This window comes from Melospiza melodia, chromosome 2 (genome assembly GCF_035770615.1).
Source record: "Melospiza melodia melodia isolate bMelMel2 chromosome 2, bMelMel2.pri, whole genome shotgun sequence".
NCBI classification, from domain to species: domain Eukaryota; kingdom Metazoa; phylum Chordata; class Aves; order Passeriformes; family Passerellidae; genus Melospiza; species Melospiza melodia.
In genome coordinates this window covers 78,767,226-78,788,747 of record NC_086195.1, presented here as the reverse complement: position 1 = coordinate 78,788,747, position 21,522 = coordinate 78,767,226, and the positions used below count along the sequence as shown (strand labels likewise).

The 21,522-nt window shown below is 37.5% G+C and overlaps 1 protein-coding gene and 1 long non-coding RNA gene across 2 annotated transcripts in view; one reads left to right on the top strand and one right to left on the bottom strand.

The window, feature by feature from the left end:
* The first annotated feature begins 9,143 nt into the window (after nt 1-9,143).
* LOC134414417 (uncharacterized) lies at nt 9,144-18,651 on the top strand. Its single transcript, XR_010026719.1, has 3 exons — nt 9,144-9,257; nt 13,185-13,280; nt 18,017-18,651. It is a non-coding gene; the product is annotated as an uncharacterized LOC134414417 (long non-coding RNA).
* Nucleotides 14,463-21,522, bottom strand: part of ATM (ATM serine/threonine kinase) — a 57,215-nt gene continuing 50,155 nt past the window's right edge. Inside the window, exons 57-63 of the mRNA XM_063148967.1 lie at nt 20,228-20,377; nt 19,299-19,464; nt 18,013-18,099; nt 17,818-17,932; nt 16,185-16,248; nt 15,396-15,532; nt 14,463-15,272 (exon numbers count right to left, since the gene is read on the bottom strand). Coding sequence (XP_063005037.1) covers nt 15,092-15,272; nt 15,396-15,532; nt 16,185-16,248; nt 17,818-17,932; nt 18,013-18,099; nt 19,299-19,464; nt 20,228-20,377 — 900 coding nt within the window. The 3' untranslated portion in view covers nt 14,463-15,091. The remainder of the gene's footprint in view (nt 15,273-15,395; nt 15,533-16,184; nt 16,249-17,817; nt 17,933-18,012; nt 18,100-19,298; nt 19,465-20,227; nt 20,378-21,522) is intronic.

Below are 21,522 nucleotides of genomic sequence, written 5' to 3'. Positions count from 1 at the left end.
TCAGATTTCTTCAACCTTAACAGTGAACCTTCATATAATGAACACTGGTTTTATGTCGTATGTATGTCCTAATATATTTAGGCACCCCCATTGGGAAATACCCAACCTCAATTTTGTCTTGAAATGAGAGCTAGTAAATCCTCATCTGTTATACATAAAGGAAATACAGTTCATGTATACTTTAGACTGTATTTTTTTATATTTACCTCAGGATCACCAATGTGCTGGTTTCGTGACAGAATTGTGCCAGAGCTGCCTTGTAGATTCATAATTTTAAAAACCCTATAATCAAAGCTTGTCTGATGGAATGTTAGATTCAGACATCCATGCTGGGAAGCATACACCCAACATTTATTACATTACAAAGTAAATTATTTAGTTAGGGAGGAGAGCTGACAGGGAAAACATACATCACCTGTTGGAGCACGTCTTAGAAGCTTGCAAAGAAACTATAATAAGGAAAAGAAGCATTATATAAACCTATGATATTATCAGCTCCTTTAGCACTGTAGTTTTGCAAAAATTTTTTCTGTAAGGGTGGTGATGAAGGGCAAGATTTTATATTGATATTGTTTAAGTTCACAGGATTTAACAGTGAGAATCTTCTTGTCTGAGAAGTTTTAGAGGATTTTAATGAGCTATATGAGTACTAATGCTTGAGTTTTGAGTACAATGCTTCTGTTTGAGTTGTTAATAGGAAAATCTATACTGCAGACAGTTATGGCACTAATTTGGGGTTTTGCTGTGAGAATACGGGGGAAAGGATGATTTGCATGTTTGTTTGAATTAGTTTTAAACATCTGTAGCACATCCCTTGAGTCCCTCATGTGCGCAGTGATAAGCAGGAGGTGTCCTAGCAGGAGTGTGGCCAGCAGGTCAAGGCAGGTGTGCTTGGCAGTCGTGAGACAGCAGCTGGAGTCCTGTATTGAGTTTTGGACTCCCCTGTACAAGAAATACATGGAGACCCAGCATGGACCACCAGGGTGATAAAGGCAGTGGGGTGCATGGGTATGAGGACAAGCTGAGTGAGCAGGGTTAGGTCAGCCGTAGGGAGAGAACACTTCTCAGCGAGACACAGCAGAAATCCTAACAACAGACACTAGCTGCATCGTGGGAAATTCCAGTTAGATAAGGGAAAAAGAATCCTAAACTGCTGTCCCCAAGGAGATGAAGCTTGATCTGTGTGACCTCCAGATGTTCATTATTCTATGAACTGCTTTTCAGTCACACAACAAGCATTTATCTAGTCACATAGCAGGAGGATGAACCCAGCTCTCGAGTGTCTCCAAGAGGTGACGTGGCTTTTCTGTGCTGACACTTTTGATGCCATTTGTGGTTATGTCTCACTTGCTAATACAAAGTTTTGCACGTGTTTTTGTGTTGGCTTGTAAGACTATGAAGTTATATATTAATATTAATTATACTTTTATACTATTAATATATATAATATAATAATTTACCTTACTAATATACATTATCACAATATATCCTAGTCATGCAGTACACAGAAGATTTTACAGAAGTGAGATACGTTGATTTGGCAATACAGGCCTGGACTGAAAGTGCAAGACCTCTTTCAACAAGCTGCATATATACTTTACAGGTATGAGACAGTTGTAAAATATTGTGAATACAGTTATGAACCATCAAAGTAATTGATTCTAAGCAGCCAATGAGAATATTAATGTATTTTTAAGCTATAAATATATTTAAATGCCAGCATACTCTGTAGGCCACTGGTGAATGAGCATGGCATGTTCCCCTCTCAACTCCCAACACTAAAAAATCAGTCAGGATCCATCTGTACCACAGGTTTGCAATATAGTGTGGAGAGACTCAAGGCAGCTGAGCAGAATGCCAGAAGGGCCTACCCATTCAGGACAGGTGAGACATGATAACCTGCCTGCTGAAAACCCACAAAATATGTTACCCTGGATGGAGCCTGTGTGAAAGAAGATCAGTTCAAGTTGTACTTGTCAGACTCAGCTTCCCCTGTAGCTTATGTGACTCAAAGAGGTCTTTTACCATTAGCAGATGATTTTGCCTATCTTTGGGTCAACAGTAGCCACACTTTCAGTTATTCTTTGTCTCCCGAAATGCCCAGACAAGCATTTTCATCACTCCAACTGCAGAGATCTGCCATCTCATGGCTGATACCCACGATAAACTAAAATGGTTGCTACCACATTAATATCCTGCACGTCCAACACCTGATTTCATCTTGTGTGTTACTCTCACCAAATTTTTCACTGTTGCAATAGAATTTGAGTATCTTAACAATTTGAGTATCTTAACAATTTGAGTATCTTAACAATTTTTACATGGAAATCTGCTCTCAGAGTGAAAAAAGATTAGAATGAAAATTGGGTTTTCTTCCAAATAATAATTTTTTTTTTTTTTTTGCTCAGGCCATCAGCTTTTACCTCAGGAAGAAGATAGTTTTGTCAGCACAGTTCATTTCATTTGATGAATGAAAAAAAGAAACATTTTTATCCCAAACCAAACAAAAACCACTCTGCAGGTAGAAGTTGTTACTCTTTTTAAAAAAAGATGCCTGTTACAGATACATTGGTATGTTCTTTGTAGTGAAGGCAAAGCACTTTATAAACAAAATTAATTTGAAGGGATATTTCAGGAACAAACTATTCTATGTAATTGTACACTGATAGTGATAGCCAAGATTAGATAATTCAAAACAGTGAAATTTAGAGCCTGGATTATATAAGATTTTATTTGGTAAAATGTAAGAAACAGAAGAATCAAGAAGACATACCTCTGACATAAGCACTCAAGCAAAATCCTATAGTGAAGAGATTCAGCTCACTCTGCCAAATGTCCTGAAGTTTATTTAGGCTTTTTGGCAAGGTGGGTTATTTAGAAAATGTCAGGAATGTGTGTTACTGATAGAAGCTGCATCTCTGCCAATGAATTCTGCTTTCTTCTGCCTTAGGAACAAAGGGACTTTAAATATGGACTAACCCTCACTGACAAACTCCAGCATGCCTTTTCACACTACAACCGTTCCATATTATTTAGACCTTGGTGTTTCCTCTATTCCCTGAAAGATTTATTTGTGTTTTTAAGATAACCAACACTCAGACTGATCCTAAACTTCCTGTAACTGAAGCTGAAATGTAGGTGTAAATTTTAAATACCTGATTGGTACTAAATTAACTTTTGACTCTTTAAAAACACCAAGCATTTAAAGATCACTTAGATTATGACTCTCTGGTAGAGATCACTAAGATTATGACTTTCTAACAATTGTAAATATTTGGCAATACTTAAATACAGGTAGTGTGTAGATAAGTTGCAGAATGATTCTCAGTATTTCTTGTGAAATAGTTTCCAAATTTTGATTACCTGTCAGATGGTAAATTTCCCTGGGAAAAAATGTTGTCTCAAATCAAAATATTCTCAAACATTAATAATACTATATATATAGTGAATTGTTCACTGGAACCATTAATAGCTATTGCTTTATTCTTGCAAGATACATGCATTATATATAGATATAGATATATAGATATATATATAATATATTTCTCTCATTGCAGTTCCATTCCTGTCACAGAAACACACACTATCAATTGGATCTTTTATTTCAAAATGGAGAGAGACATGGGAAAATTGGCTTTTCCCTGTTAAACTTGAACAGATCAGAGCAGACAGCATGTTCACTTAAGATGCCAATTCCAGTTTGAATAAGGTCTCCTCTACCATCATGTGCCTATCCTACGAATCTAATGAAATAAAATCTTCAGGAAGTCCTCGATGAGCACAGAGCTCTGAGTACTATCCACAAACTCAAGCCTTTACTTTAATCTGGTGGTGACTGAGCTACCCTCATATGCAGTAGATGTTTTCTCCATTCCAGTCCCAAGTCAGTATTACCCCAAAGCCAAACAATTCTTCTGCTCAGAAGTCACCACCTTCAACCTTCTCAAGCAGCTGTGGTCCACTGTCAAATGTGTTTGATATATTTAATATCAAGTTACACCCTGCCTTGATGACATGCAGTAATGTGTAATTGTTGTCAAACTGGATCTGTTAAGTAGGTTACTGGGTGCAGTTGTCACCAGTTCCTTGATGGATTATCTTGTTAAGGAGGCCATTAAAAAAAAATCACTTTTGATGGGGAATACAAATTATGTTCCCATAGAAACGCCAGACTCTGGTCCCATTAGAGTAAACAGCACTGGGTTTTTGCTGAGTGCATTCAGATTTGCAAAAATAGATAAGTTCTTGAAGGTTACCTGAACCAATGGAAAAATTGAGGAAAAAGCGCCTACTATTCATAGACAAATGAAAAATTAACTTGCTTATCTTTAGGGTTAAGACACAGGACATCTAAATCCAGCTAACCAGTTTCCTGTTTCTAAGAACTTGATAACTTAACAATTTGTCCCCTCAATCGATTCCCTTGAACCACTCCATCATTAGTCAAGAGCAGCTAAAATCCTAAAGCAAATAAGAAATTATATGTGTAACTAGCAAAGCTATGGAGATGAAATTCAGTTCCTTGTCAGTTAGATTTATTTCTCATGGTTACACCATCAAGTAAAATTTTAACAACCTCTGCCCAGATATGAAGAGCCCAATGAATGTGGATGATGAACTGTCATTTTCAGGGCAACAGAGGCAACAGCAACACCCACTGAACTCAAATCGGCCCTTGAAAATTGCATCCTATCAGATTGTAGTCTCCTACTTGTTTCTGAGAACTAAATGGACTGTTCCTGAAAAATTCTTAATTCTATAGAAAAAGAGAAAATATGATATTTGTCACTTAAGTAATCCAATTTAATAAGAAAAAATTCAGACTTTTTTTGCGGCTTCTCACTTAAAATGGTCTGGCTTTTACTGCAAAACTGTGTTAATTAACCATATTATTGATTTTAGACTTCTGGAAGTGAATCATTATACTACATTAGCCCAAGTTAATAAATGGTTAAAATTTTCCATACTCACCAATTGCGTGGGAAAGCAGCATTTTCTGATTAAATGGATATATTCTGATAGTGCTCAAAGACTTAAAAGAGGTTGCCTGAAAAGAAGACAGAATGAAACCAAACTAAGGCTCCCTTTCACACAAAATATTGTATATTGAGTTGAATCTAAACCTATAAAGTTTCTCCTCTTGCCCTTCTTGAAAAAAATCATTGATTCATGAAGGATCAGTTGTTCACTAATTGCTGAGGCAGATTTTCCTTTGGGAAAGAAAGCAAGCAAAGCAAACAAATCATGAGTTACAAAACGAGTGTTTCCCTTCCCAGGAACACTTGCTCCCGTCATGGAGCCAGCAGCTATTCCCTTGGCTGATATCTCAAGGTCTGAGAGCTGTGACAGCTTTCCTGGCCCTTCCCCAGGATCAAGCATTCACTCACAGCAGGGAAATCAGCCCCTGTATTTTCAGTTAAACCAATGCTTATTACAGGGTCCTCTCTGTTTTTCCATGGAACAATGCCATATATTTATAGTTACAGCTGCCTTATTTGTATACCTACATTTGTGTTTTCCCTATATTGTCAGACTAATACTTGTCTGGATTTAGCTTTGCATTTTAATTTAATGTTAAATTACATGTAATTGCTTTCTGTAATAAATTTTAATTTGGAGTACTGATGGGGATGAGGGCCTCTGGCAAGAGCTGTCTCTTACAACTGGCCTGAGTGGTTTCAAAAGCTATCTTGTGAGTGTAGTTGGGCCTGCTTTCAAACAGACTTTCTATTACTTTCACAGCTTTTTGATCGCTGTTTCAAAGTCTTTGTCTTTGAAAAGAAGTTGCAATATCATCAGCAAATCTAGGGTGTGTTTTCTCCTGTGCTTTATGTCCTCTTCTTCAATCAAGGATTTTGAAACTCTTTGTTATATAAAAGGCAACAGGTTTTGTGGAACAGTATCTCCTGGCTTAATCAGTACAGGCATTCTCCTCTTTTATTTACCTGGTCTTATCCATCTAGCTGATCTAACAGCACTAACCATATATAACATTTTATTTCAAAATAAAAAAAACGTTAGGGTTTGGTTTGTTCGAGGTTTTTTTGCCTGTGATAAATTAAACAATACAGGATAATATGCTACATGATAAGAAGGATTAATAAATTAAAATGAAATAAAGTTTCTTCTTTCTCTGATACATTTGAAATTTCCCGTTACCTGAGGCTGGATCAGCAGTGTGAATATGATAGTTATCTCTCAGGCCTTCACATTACTGACAAAGGAAATCAAAGTAGTACATGTGCTGCTACCATATCTAACTGGTCACAGGCTATCCAGAAATCAATGTATTTATTTGCTTATGTGGTAATCTCTGATTTCAGAAACAGAGATTTTGCTTACTTACCAAACTGATGGACATTATATAAAAATACAAATGGATGTACACATCCATTTTAAAATGGATCTGTTGGGAGATTCAATTGCATGTCTACAACTATCATTGAACTCAGTAACAAAATCTACTTTGTTGGCAGTAGGTATTGTTTTCTTCTATTATTCTTGAAGTAATTGGATGTTCTGACAGGGAAGATACTCACCAATGCTCTCCTTCCTGAATGTTCTTGATACAACTTTAAATTAAAATCTAGAACTATTCAGTAAGAGAAGTATCACAGTAAACAAATATAAAATTTTTGAAAAAATGACCGAGAGTCACTCCCTGGCAGCCACCAGGCACCCTGGGCCTGGAGCAGACAGGGCTGGCTGTGGGAGTGCCAGCTCCCTGTGAGTCACTCCCTCCTCCTGGCTTGATCCTCAAAGAAAAAGGTGGATTTCTCTGCTCATTCTCAGCTGGTGGGAAGCACATTTGTCAAGCCATGGCATGAGTTTCAGCTTATGTTGCAGCTTACACCTGAGTGTCAGGCTGAGGGGAAAAAAGCACTGTGGAAAGAGACATGGACTCAGAAATCTAAAATGGGGGTAGTTTCATTGTTCAGGGATGGCTTTCTGTGATCTCCTTGAAAGCTGCCAGTTGGAAGGGACCCACAAGGATCATTGAGTCCAGCTCCTGGCCCTGCACAGGACACCCCACGAGTCACACCATGTGCCTGAGAGCCCGAAATCCTGTGTATCCCAGCCTCAAGGATCATCACAGAACTGCTCCAACTTTCACTGGTATCCTGTTCACCTCTCATCTCCTTTCTGCTTTCTCATGGTACCCCAGTCTGTTTTCTGGACCAGCTCCTGTGAAAGGCCATTCACAAACCTGCTCCTGCCTGCTTTGCCTTTCGTTATTCCTGGTTTGCCTTTTGTTATTCCTGCTTTTTTTCCTTCTGTGCATGTCTTTTGTTTTTAATTCAGAGTGACTTACAGATGCCACTCTTCCAGAAGTGAGGACCATGCTTGCTTGTCCATCAGATGACTCTAATTCATCAATTATACACATATCCTCTCTTATTACTCAAAAAGGAGGAGGAAAATAATTCTTCAAGGGTCACAAGTTGTTACTTATAGCTAGAAAATAATTAGCTTAGAAAAGGATGTGGATATGATGAGCTAATTTTAAGTTGTGTAGGACTAAAACATTATTTTTCAGAGCATGTCTGTAAATTCTAAGCTGGGGAAAAAGAGCTGATTTTCACCCAGTGGTTGTTTTCAGGAAAAATAAATTCAGGAATCTAGATGCTCTATTTCAATCTGCTTTCTATGTAGTGAATGTGGGACTGTACTTTATACCAATACATACTTCTCTGTAAGAGCTTTTTCATTATTAGCTTATTCTAACATAAAAAGAAACTATTTCTTCTAAAAATGTGTTCCGTTTCTCTTACATGAATATGATTTATTAGACCAATTCAAGTTCTAAAATTTTCTAAGGTTGGAGTGGGAAAATCTGTTCACAGCTTTTTTCCACAGTGGTAAGTTAGAAAGACCTTTTTATTTTCTATATTTTCACTTCTCTGCAGGGTGCCCATTATTCCTTTACAGCAAAGAACCTGCAGGTGTTAGAGGAGCAGATCTTCCTCTTCTGGTGAGGAGCATTTACCCTCAGGAGATGAGGGCTGTACAGGTTAGGGAATGCAATGCAAAGTAAGGCACATTCTGCTAGTGAGTGGCCTGTTGGGTTCCACTACTGGCTGTCCCACTGCTTTGTAGTTGTGGCATAGGGCTGTAAAATCAGGCTCATTACAGTAATTGAAACCAGACAGTTATTTTTGATTGCCCCCAGTCTTTTCTGGGTCCCACAGTTACGGATGCACTGTGAGGCTGAAAACCGAAACTGTGATCCAAGGGAAAACAAAGCTGAACATCAAAGTAAAGACAAAACTAAAGGGAAGGAAGAACAGAAGAAACTAAGCACACAGAAGGCAGCTGTCTTTTAGAGTTAATTATGATGGACTGGAATTCATCTCCTACAAGCCACTTGAAAGCTGCTTGATAATTATGAAAATATTTATAGGCCAACTTGACTTCCTTTGCTAATTCTTGGGAGACTGAAGATGCTGTATTCTTTAGGCAGCTTTGTCTGCCTGCTAGAAACCTCACTATGCTTTGCACGTTTTCTAGTTTCTCTTCTAAAGGGCCTAAACCTGATCAAGAGCCTGTTTCTGCAAGTACTGCCAAGTAATTGAAGCAGAATATTCACAGTAAAATACTTTCTGACCTAATTTCTCTGTAGGATGCAAGCATTACAGATCATTATCTTTCCTTGCACACAGAGTTGCTTGGTGTTGCATCAGACACTGTCATCAAAATCAGGCTAGGTACTGAGGTACTGTGAGCATCACTTTACCATATGGGGAATTCTCTGTGGTATTCATTCTGGATGCACAAAATTGCCACTGCATGAAAGCATTAGGAACATTTGCATTCACCAAACATGTTCAGCAAAGCAAGTCAAAGTGGATAAAACTAGATTCCTAAATCCTCAGTCTCTGCAGGCTAACCACTCTAAGTCAATGTTATTGACTTACAGATTTGTGGGGGTTCTGCTTTTACTAAACCACAGCTTTTTTTTTTTTGCTTTTTTTATTTTTTTTCCCCCAGCTCAATCTTAGTTTCTCTGTTGATTTCAGCCACACCTGATTCTTATGGCAGACTCTTAATGGCCAGATTTATTCCACCTGTCTTTGGTCCCCTGGCAGAGATACATCAGGAAGAGTTGTTCAAAGTTCTTCTGTAGTCAGCAGGAAGAACCTGGGATCTCTGCAGGGCAATTAATGTCTTGGCTCTTGTAAAATTGCTCTGGCAGCCACAGAGGGAGCCTGTGGAGTGTAGGCTTCTGACTTGGGTGCTGCAGGGAGACTTGAAAAATGGTATGAGGTGCTTAAATGTTCTTTTACTTGAAATATCTGACTATATGGGTCTGCTTTGATTTAGGCATAAAATGATTGTCTCTTGATTTTTGGTCTTTAAATAACATGAAAAATCATAGTCCTATGTAAATATCTAATGCTTTTGGGCTATTTAACTAAGTATTATGGCTGCCTCACCTGAAATTGCTGAAAGGAAGCTAGGTTATTGCCCAGATGTCTGGCATTTTCACCAAATTTCTGCTTGCCTTCTATAATGATTTGATTTCTGTCTCAAACCTCTCCCTCCTTATTTAACTTTGGGTTATGCACAGAATATCATTAGTATACTTCAATTCAATTATACACAAGGAAAATGAAGCATTAGGCACATCTATACTTTTGAATTACTCTAGGATTTAACTGGTTTTATTGTGTTTTATTGTTGGCATAGGGATTTGTTAAGCAAGATTGTAACACCACTGCCTGTGCACTTAATTATTTTAGAATTAAGTTTATTTTGGTTCTGACTGTACTTTTTGGAGAGAAGCAATTAATCAATGACTGCAATCAATGCAGCACTTCCTTTCTATTTAACACTTCCAATATTAGGAAATAATGTCTTCTTGTTAAAAAACCCCAAAATACTGACAAAGGCCATACATCAATACATGGGAGTGGTATTGTGAATCTTTAATACAAACCAGCTGTTTTTCTTGAATCTGCAAGGATAAATCATAAAATTGAGCAACTCTACAGCAAGGAAGCGGTTTCTAAATGGATGAGAATGCATTTTCAGTAAATTCTAGTTACCTCATAGAGAGACTTGGAAGACCAATATCAAAATAATGAGTTATTCATAAATTGGATATGTTAAATGCATTGTGACAGCCAGCAATAAAAGTAAATTACTTATTTTATATAGAGAACATGTTGTAACAGCCTCCTCCTCCAGTTAAGAAATCCATTTAACTCCTTGGTGTGTAGTCAATTGGATCACTCCTGTACTGAGATACTCATATTTCTAATAAAGAGTAACTGGAAAATGCAACAGAAATGTAAAAATATTTTTAATACAATCATATTAGTTCCTTGAAATTGTTTTGTAGACATGCAAATTCTTAAAGCATTATTTAACTTTAAAGGCTTCAAGCATGCCTATAATTAAGAGATGAGTAGTTCTTTCATAGCAAGAAAGTATAAAAAGACCCCTCAGCTACAGCTGTAGTGCAGATGCTGTAATGAAACCAGAGAGCAATGAGTGAAGCCGGGGAGGGACAGCCTGAGAGCCACATTCAGTAAGGGCTTTTGAAATTAAAAAAAAATAAAATTGTACTTTATAACCATTAGAACAAAGACTCAGAAAATTGTGTAGGAGTGAGAAGGAAAGTGGTTGAGAAGAACAGTGAGAAACCGGGAGCCCACAAGCTGACTTCCATGTTTTACATAAAGTAAAGCTGGTAATTTGGAGCTGAATGATGACAGGACACTTTTGCTTGAAGTAATTGTTGCATATCCTGAGGAGAAGCAGAGGCTCAAAGGTTTGTGTTTATCTTTCTGTACATAATGTCTGCCTTAACACAATCCCTCGTGTGTTGTCAGTGCTTTACGAGACCTTGTGTGTAAATGGCAGAGTTAAGGTGAACAGATAAGAGATAATTACAATGAGATGTGTGTCACATGGAGGTTTGCACCCACAGTGCTTTTCACAGACCTAAATAAATTGATTTAACACTGGTTTTAATTACACTGGTAGGACAGCTGTGTGCTGATAGGGCATCAGTTTCTGTGTTTTGACATAGCCAAGGGGCTCTTAGTGTGCATGATCTGCTTATGCATTATGCAATGCATAGGTGTGTTAACATAATAAACCGATTAAGGTAGTGAGGCAAGTCTAAAAACCAAAACAAAATCATATAAAGACCCAGATTCTCCTTTCCTTTCCACTGAGATGATTGAAATGACTTGATGTAATTTAGGGCTTGCTGTTGTCTAGAAAAAAAACCTGCCAACAAACTTATTTTGTGAGGAATATTTTTTTATTTTAAACTATGGAAAAATATGAACTGGAAATTATTAAGTAAAAAAAAAAAAAAGACTCAAACCTCAGAGCACTGATATCAGATAATTACAGAAACTACTTTGTTAGATGTGCCATCTTAAGGAAATTTAATTTCATTATATCTCCTTTTCTGCAGCACAATAGAACTGTCTCTAGCTTTGATTTTTTTGTTGTTGTTTTCAGTTAGTTTTATAAGGATTTGTAGCAGGTATGCATATAGAGGAATTTTAAAGATGTAAATTATATATTTACTAGCATTTCCACTCTTGTTTAGACTTCCAGTTTATTAAGTCACAATATGATCCATATCTACAGTGTAACTTTAGTGGAACAGAGGCTTTGACTCCCTTTCAAGAAAAAAAAAAGAATTCATATCAGGACCAGATATAACACCAGTAAGTTCACTTTTTCTCTGAGAAAGACCTTTTTCCAATGGATACAAATATTAAGTGTTTATTTTTTTATAGTATTTGTTTATATCTTCTCTACTCCATTGTGATGTGGAGTTCGAATTTCAGCAGAAAAGCTGACTAAACAAGCACTGCCTGACTGAAAAACCAAATGACAGTTTGTCAGCTGCTTTTATAGTGGCCTCTGCTGTTTATAAACACCAATGTCAATATCCTGCTCAAAATGCATTTGCAATAATTTAGTTTTTCAGAATTCATTACTTCACAGCACAGCTCAAGGCTTCTGCACAGTAGATGCTGAATTAATGCTCATACTTTACACTAAAAGCTGAAAAAGTTGTTACGAACTGATCCTTTATTTTTAGCTTTTATTACCAGGATTTTTTAATCTTTAGCCTGTTTCAGTAACATTTACTTAAATACATTTTGCCTGTAAAATAATCCCCTCTGGACTGTGATTGGTCTCTTTCTCTGTCCCAGGCTGTTTGCTTTACTTCTGGCAGTTCACAACACAGAAGTTCCTCAGGACAGGATGCTGTGAGGGGATGCCACAGTCAGTATTGCTTTTAGGGAAGATGAAGCCAAACCACTGGGCTTGTCTGCAGCATCAGCCCTAAGCCCTAAAGAACTCTGGAATTCACCTTGGATTTTGCTTAACTGAAGTCTTTGCCTTTATTGCTCAATACCAAAGGGTGAGGGAGCACGAGGGCCATGGCTCAAGCAAGCTGGACCCCCAATATCCCACACTGCTCAGTCATCACCCACTTTACGGGCTCAGCTTCAGGCAGCACCACTTGGCTTTTTCTCAGCTTTGGTTTGTCAGAGAGCTCATTTCAGAAGTGGTGCAAAAGGGAACAGCAGTGCCTGGGGTTTGGCTCAACAGTGTTTGTATACACTGGGCTGTGGGTGAAGAGTCTGGTAGGAAAAGGAAATGCAAACCAATGTGAAGACAGAGATACTAAGCAAGGTTGGTTAGACATTGCTTCCTTTTTTATGTCTGATTAGAGTAACTGACTTAACTTTTGGTTTTTGAGTAAGGTGATGTTACTTTCCAATTAAAGGCTTATATAATGTGTGAGCTATTTCAGGTACCTTGGCAAACTTTGTGGAATGAAAATCTTAACCAAGGAGTACTGGTCTAGTCCTGACGTGCCAGCTGTCTGAACACAGGTCAGGGCACTCCAAGAGTCTCTCCTCCATGAAAACATTTGGTTTGGGAGCTGCCCATGAGAGGTACTCATTTAGGCAGAACATCTTGATTATTGATAAGTGATATCCAGAATGTCCATGCCATGCTTAAGGGCTTGGAAGCAGGGCTGGAGACTTGAAGAAAAAGTGCAAGTCCCTGTCTAACAATGACTGATTGTGTTGAGAAAATTTATGAAGTTAGATTCCCTTAAAAGGACAGTGTGTTGGGAAGGCATGCTGAAGAATGTGCACACCACAAGCTTCAGCTATTGTGTAACCATGTAATTTCAGGTTTTCCTTTGGCTTGATGGGCCCAAATCCAACAGTAGTGTCCAGGCAGAGGTGAGCTCAGGGGTACAATGACTGGAAGGTGTCTAGACACTCCAGGTGAGTCATGAAAAGTACAACTGCCTTACTAGTTGTTTATTTTATACAGCCTCAACTCTGTATGGAGCACTTTTTGGACAGAATTTCAAAGCCACTATTTTCTCTGCAGTGGCTTGAGAAACACCTACCACTAAGCATTTGGTCTTCTAGAAATCAGAATCTATCTCTATGGGAAATCTCAAGACTCCCTACCACAGACAGAGGTAGTTTGGGGAATGTGTATGTGGAGGCAAAGCTGGGTTTGTATGGAAGAGTTAACAACTGATGAGAATCTAAAAGATCTGTATCAAGATGGAAAAAAAATCACATAAAAGCAGGATCTGCTCTCCCTTTACTGAGGATATAATGTACAAAAATACTACATTGATTGTAAGAGACAGTAACAATTTTTGGGTGCAGATAGATATGGAATACACTAACATTATAGATCACCTCAGGACAGTCTCTGGTGAAGAAAAATACTTAAAGGACTTTTTGTTCAGTCCTTTCCTACCTGCCATTGCTTGATAAGACATTTCTCCCTTTCCTAAGTGTTCTTTAAATTTCACACAAAGAGCATGGGCTCTGTCAGTTACTTTCTGAGAACAATTTTCAGAGAACAAACAGATCACTGGACAGTATTTCCTCCCCACAAAAAAAAGCCAGGATGCACTTTTGGTTACAAGGATCAACAGAAATTTATGTCAGCTGCATGAAAACACACACTACAAAAGACTCATTTTGCTATATAGACAATATCTTATAGCATAAAAGTTGTGGGAACACCGTACAAATAAAACCACATTAAATGCTGATTGGAACAGGAGTTCTTCATTTATACCGCTGTAAAAACAATACTGTATGAAATGTAAACTAAGATAATGTAAGGGTACACCAACCTTTATTCCTATTTTGAAATATAAAGATGCTTTGGGAAGATTTATTAACTATGCAAGTTAGACCATTATTTGAATGGATTCTCTAATTATCCATATTCACTGACTACCTGATTTTTTACTTTTAAGAAGGAGCCATGTCTTCTGTAAAACCACATGCACTCAGAATGAGATTTTTGTGCTCAGAATACAACTTCAGTGTTTCTGAGAGGTGTTTACTGCAAATACAGTGACTGGTTTTTTTACAGGCATTTCCAATACACTAAGTTTCATTGTATGGTCAATATGTCAAGGAAATTAGAGCAACAAAAGCTAAATATTTTTTATTGTACCAGCATAAATTTAATTTACAACAGAAAAAAAGCAGCGTATTTTATTTGACCTAAAGTTGTCATTTATATACACAAGCTTTAGCTTAAAAAACCCCAACCCCAAAACCCCTTGATTCATGACACATGAGGTTCTCTGGTTTTCTTTTCTTTCACTGTGAAATTAAAGTATAACCCCCTTTTGGAAATGTAGTTTAGGTGGTTATATCATGAATCCTGGTTTTTGGATCATCCATTTTACTCAGTCATGTCACCATTACCAGATAGAGGAGTCCTGCATTTTAGCAGATACACAGCAGTGATGAATCTCATGTTTTAAGAACATAACACATCCAGTCTGCCCAAGCAAAGTCCTCGTGGGTCACAAGGAACATCAAAGCAGTGCTTGGTGGTTTAGACTGTAGGATGAAGCTAAGCAGAATAAAAAATGTTTCTCAGTTACAGGTTATTGAAAAAAAAAAACCCAAACCATCCACCAAATGCTAATATGGATAAGGCATCATGGTTGCTCTTGATATAAATTGTGTGAAATACCAGTTTGAAATGTTAGAAAACTTAGTGCAAAGAAAAATAGGTTTCTTCTAAAAGCGCGCTGGATCCTTCCAAGTCACACCCAGGGTTTCCATCCGGGAAAGAGACGGCTCAGATTTTTAGGGTCCATGGCCTGCTGGATGAGGAGGTTCACCTGCCCTCCCACACTGAGCACTGTTCCCTCCTCAACACCTTTCAGCTTCTCCTGGAGTCTCATCAGAACACGCTCAGCCACCTTGTTAAAACTCTGGTCATCACTGCTGGCAGAATAAAAAAAAAGAAAGAGGTGCTCTAGGTATGGATCCTGAACAACATCCAGTGAGAAAACCATAAAGCAAGGCAACAGTGCAGCAAGAGGAGGCTAAGAAAAAATCTTGCACCTGGCTTTTCTTTTAGGTTCTTGTGGATCAGTACCAAGTGTAGAGCTCATGTCAGCCTCATCCTCCGGCCTCTGCTGCAAATACAAAGCTTTCAAGGGGTTCATGGTCCAGTCAAAAAGAGGATCATAGAGCAGCACCTACAGAGGAAATAAACCTCTTTTTAATTTCAGCTGTTAATTACAGCTAGTTCAGTGCCCTAGCACTATTGGAAACACACACTAACCACAATATTGGGAGGGTGAGTGTTTTGGTTTGGTTTTTTTTTTTTTAATCAGTCGAATTGGGCTAAATTGGTCAATAAATTATCCAACAACATTGCCTCTGAGCACTTGCAGGTTTTTGTGTGGTTCATGCTTCATAAAGTTTTGCCATCAGTCCCACCTCAGCAGTGAATTTTTTAATACACTGCTAGGCACTAAAGAGAATCATTAGCTTTTAATGCACAGTATAACCTGCTTTCAAAAATCAGTTTCATTCTCTGCTTTGTGACTTATGCAAAGAGGATTTAATTGAATCACTATTACTTCTGTTGGGAATGTTGCACTATGGCTAGAAGCTTGTAGGTGTTCAAGAGAGAGAACTGCCTGAAGGAAACAGTTTCCATAGAAAATGCAAACTGGTTACAGCTTTATCAAAGATTACATGAATTAACAAATCTGACCAACACCACTATGTTCTAATTCAGTACAAAACACTCTAAATGAGTATCTGGTGCAGTGATGCATACAAAGACAAGAAACTGAAGACATTCTGGCAGGTTACTATCCAAAGGCAAGAAAAAATACTTACCTCTACAATAGTCAACAAGGCTTCTTGAGAATTTCTCATAACAGCCATTGTTTTCTCACAGCATCTAGAAAATATTTTACAGTATTTTAGGCTATTTTGGTAAGATGAAATGGTATTTTGTAGTTTAAATAATGGATATTTGTGCTCTACTTAAAGTGTGATTTCTAACATAGGAGTTAACCTCTCTGATATTTTCACCTGGGGAAAAAAAGAAGAGAAATTTAGACATGTAAAACCAAGAGAAGACTGTGTAGTTCACTGATTGTTATTTCTCTGTGGAAAGGGATGACCTATTTCACTGTCTGGAATATTTTGATATGCAGGATTAACCACTGAGTTAACACTGCCTATTAGGGTGTGCCACAGTGGCAGCAGTGCTTGGCTGGATGAAAACACGTGCTGGGCTGCTCTGGGATTGGAGAATCTTGGTAGGGCTGTTTCCCATGAAATGAGCAGATCCAGCAGCCAGACACTAAGCAATTTCTGAAATCTTCCCAATGAGTTTTGGTACAGAAGTGGTTACCTGCATTCACTCCCAAGCAAACTAAGCTCCTGGAAGGAATGCCAAACTATCCTATGGGACAGGGACTCCTGTGAAAGAGGGTCTGGGATCTGTCTACCTCAGGATGAGAACGCACACACCAAAGTTCACTGAACACATTCACAGCCAGCCAAGGGCCTGTTTACCACTGACACCTGAACTGTTAAGTACAAATCAGGCTGGCTGAGGCAGAAACAGCAGCTGCACCACTGCCTTTGATACTCATTTCCTTCAGCTGGAGCCCAACAAGTCAAGTTTTTCTGTATCATAGTTTCAGAAGCAATAACAAACTGTGAGTTTGACAGAATCATCTTTAGACTAGAACTGGCAGTGACTGCTCCTTCATGGGACAAAGGTGTACTAGGAACTACTTATTAGCCTTAATTGCTGCCTTAGAAAGACAACACCTACACTATGTGATTTTTTAAAGACATGAAATTTGGGGATTGCAAGCATTATTTCACAAACATCATCCAAGTCTGGAATGAGAAATATCCTGCTATTTAGGAATCCCTTGGGTCATTCACAGCAGGTAGGATGGAAGTTTACTGAAACTCAACTAATTTAGGATTCTTCTGTTTTGCAGTCCAGATCTATTATGGGATTTAGATTTTGCACTTACAAAGTAATATAAAATATATGATCCAAAAGGGAATAAAATACTCCAAATTAAATTCATAAAACTAAACAGAAATTAGAGTCAAAACAAATGTTTTTGGTTCAAAGACATTTAACAGCTCCAAATATATAGTATAGCTGTGAAAGAAATACACAGTTCTGAAGGAAAAAAAAATCATTCTGAATCAACATTTAGCTGTGGAGCCTCTGGAAACTGAGCCCTCCCTGAATTCCACAAGAGGGTGACATTAACCCATTGGCAAGTGAACAGTATGAAACACTGAGCAACAAAAATGAGCTTGCAGCTGGTTATATAAATACAAACACAGGAGTTAAAGGTCAGGATTTAGGTTTGGGTGTTACCAGCAGAAATCTGAGTCCCCTCTCAAGCACCAGAACTATTTAACATGTGACAATCAAAAGCTGGAAGTACTCTGCTGCCTCCTCACCCCTGAGCAGTTCAGGAGCACTCACCTCCTGAAGACCCCTTCCACGCCGGTGATGCCCATTCCATCCACAATGTCCCTGGTTAGCCTAAATGGAACAGTCTCTGGTGTGGGAAGGATTTTGCCTTGCTCAAAAGCAACCCCTAAATAAAAGGAATATAAAAGTTTTTTTAAAAAAAGTTAAAGTAAAGAAAAATTAAGGTTCTCTTGCTGTCCTACTTACCCAGATCTATATGCACCAGTTCTGCAGTTTGTTCATCTATCAAGATATTCTGAACATGTCTGTCTCCAAGTCCAAGAATGTAGCCAACTGAAACAAAAATGTAAGTGCTGAAACCATAAAAACCACAGAAAACTTAAGAAAGATTACTGTGAGAATATTTCATCCCCCATATATAGTGTTGACTAGGGAAAGAGCAAATACCATTCCACGAATCCAAAAAGAAAATGCTGACTGAATGAAATTGCAAAACGTTTATTCTCATACAGATGTGCTTTGTTTTATCTGCTCCACAGATTTCTTCCCCATTTTCTACTTGTAGATCAAAGATTATCAAATAATATTGCATCTTTCAAAACAAATTTAAAAATTAAAAGCAAGTGCACAATAAAATCAGGTTTTTTGTATTATTACTAACATTAGCAACCCCCTCCAACAAAACAGCTGTTGTCCAAGTCAGTTTTAAAAATCTCCAGTGATCCAAATTATAGGAAAGACCTTTCATGTAAGCCTATTTCAGTGCTTTACTATCCTTAAATGCAGAAAACCTCCAAACTACATTTCCCTTACTGCAATTTACACCTTTAATGTTTTTATTAGCTGATGGATATGACAGCAGTAGTATTTCCTACAAAAATATTTCCTCTGAATTGTATTAAACTGCAGATTTACCTTTTTTTTTTCAGTAAAAAGGGCGTGCCCAAACACATTACCATCTAAAATGGGATCTACTGCAATTTCTGAAATCTACTAACAAATGTCTTCCAGAGACTCAGTACAGAACTGAGTCATCAAGAAAAGAATCCACAGTACTTACATTTAAGTACTTCTTTTTCTTTATTATGACAGGGAAAACAAAGGCTTAATAACCAAGCTTAAATAACCATTTCAGTCATGGATAATAATGCCAGTTCAAAGACAGTAAAAGATTGAGCTTTTCAATTCACCTAAAGCATCAGAGGCTACACATGAAATGAATAAATTTTAAACTAAAACAACAGAAATAAAATCAGATTAAAAAACCCAAAGTACCAGAATCTAAGAAAACAAATCACTATATAAACAAAGAGGAGCAGATTTTCATTCTTCCCTCTGCAGCAAAAATGGGGGTGTGGAGGAACAAATCAGAAATCTTAATTACAAAATAATGCTGATGTTCTTGCTGGCCTTTTTTGCCCCCTACTATGCCTTTTTTGACTATGCCACAAAAGCAGGACAGCCACTATGTCTGAAACGGTAGAAACTCTTAGGCTGTGTAACCTAAAAAGGCACTGTAATTAATGCAATACCTATAGAAGATGTAGCCACACTGCGAGTGTACGCCAGTCGCTTTTCAAACCACACAGCTGGGTCCAGGAATTTCTCCATGCAGAAATACCGGAACACAGGCTGAAAATTCTCACAGACTTCCATGAAGATTCTGTATTTCTCTTCAGAATGTTTCTTTTGGGCATCCTTTAAACACATAAGAAACATTTTAGCCGTGACCAACTGCTTCAGAAGGAAATGAACTCTTCTTTCCTTTCTACCCACCTCCCCTCCATCAAATGCTGTTATCACTACTTTCTCTGTCTGAGCTAAGAATTATTGTCTTTTTTGCAGCAATTATTAATGTCCCTAACTATCTGTCTTACTAAACAATTCTATTTTTATACACAACTCAGAGGCTAAAAAACATGGGGAAAAACCACTCCTATTTCCTTGATGCAGCAGCTGCATGTCTTTTAGGCATGTGCAGATAAATGGATCTTGTTGAGAGACACTTCCTTTCTTTGCACTCTGTTCTGGCACCTCTGCTTATCTGATGGCCTCATGTCACTGTGAGAAAGTCATCCTATCCTCACTGATTCCCATGCAAATGCTCCACCAAGCATAAAAATACACTTTTATCCTGTTACTATGATAGCAATTTGAAAGGAAACAGATTCTTGCACAATCATGGGTATATAAAGTAACAGCTATACTTGACTGCAATTTTGTACACTTATGGTGAGGAAACTTATCATAAACTTATGATCATAAACTTAAAATCATAAACTTATGATCTGTGGAACTGAACTAAAAGTTTAAATATCTATCCATTCCATGCCACTGGTCACATTCATTATTAGATATACCAAAGCTATAGTATGTAGTTCTCTGTAAATTCCACCCCCCTCCCCCCAGTAAATATTATGAATCAGCTTTTGTTTTGTTTTTTCAAGTTATTTGGACTCACCAGAATTATCTTATGACATTGATAGCTGGAGTAATCCTTTGGCCTGTATCTCTTGTGAGCTCCTTCTTCAGCATTCACAAGGAACTCTCCAATGGGAGTAGTTCCTGAGCACCACTCCAGAACTCCACTTCTCTGGGAAAGGGGAACCACCTGGAAAAGCAAAACCACAGAGGGGAGACTATACATGGGGGAAGGCTATACACACTCAACTGTGAGTACACACTCTGCAGAGCATGGGTGCACATTTCTGTTTGTTTAAAAAGACAAAGAAGGCCAAACCATGCAGCTGACACCTCAATATATCTTCTAAATAACCACATATACAAAAATCCACACAAATGTTTTCACCTAATAATTGCAATTTATCCCTAGCCCATGAACCTTCCACTAGACATGTAATGATTAGCTACTGCCTGTTTCCTTCAATTTTTTTTTTCTTATGGAAGTCTCTATATCTCACAATTCTATTTTTCCCACCCATTCTATTTTTCCTTGCTGTTGTTCATTTTTTACACACATAGAAACCTGAGTCTTACTTGAAAATTATTCCAAAAGTGACTTTAACTATACCTGAGAATTCTTAAAACCACACTAGCAATTCAGATAAGCACCTTTAGAGATTCCAGAGTGCACATTTCTCATTTGTCAAAGAGAAGAGGTTATACTTTGAGAGTACTTATTCAGAGGTCACCTTCACAGCTATTATTATAATGCCAAGTACATAAAAGGAAGAAGCAAAAGTTCCTGTTTAAATACACTTTCTGCATTCACAATAAGAATTTATTGCAATTCTTATTCCCAGTTCCTATTCCCAATTCTGATTCCAATACGATTTGGATCATATTCCCAATTCCAAAAAAAAACCAGTTCAAATTCTGCATGAAATCCAGAAGTCCCCTAGATGGGACTTCTGGATTTATTTGTAAGGAATGTTGCAAGACTAGAATTAATTGCTAATTAAGGAATATCACATGGCAAATTAATGAGAATTCATAAACAAACTTGTATGTTCAAGTTTAATGACTAGCAACTTACAGTTTAATGACAGTGTATTACCTAATTTCTTTTCAATTAAAAGTTCATATAAAGAAATCTTTGAAGAGTATTTAAATATATATTAGGCATCAATAAATTCACTTTAATGATTTGAAAAAAAATTAAATTGCAATAAATATATTGCCTATTCCATACCTGAAGGCACAGTGACTATTTTAATAGCCCATAACTAAAAATCCTTTTATATTGCATTTGGGTTAAAAAGAGGAGAAGAGGGAAATATGCTTTATTTCTCTACT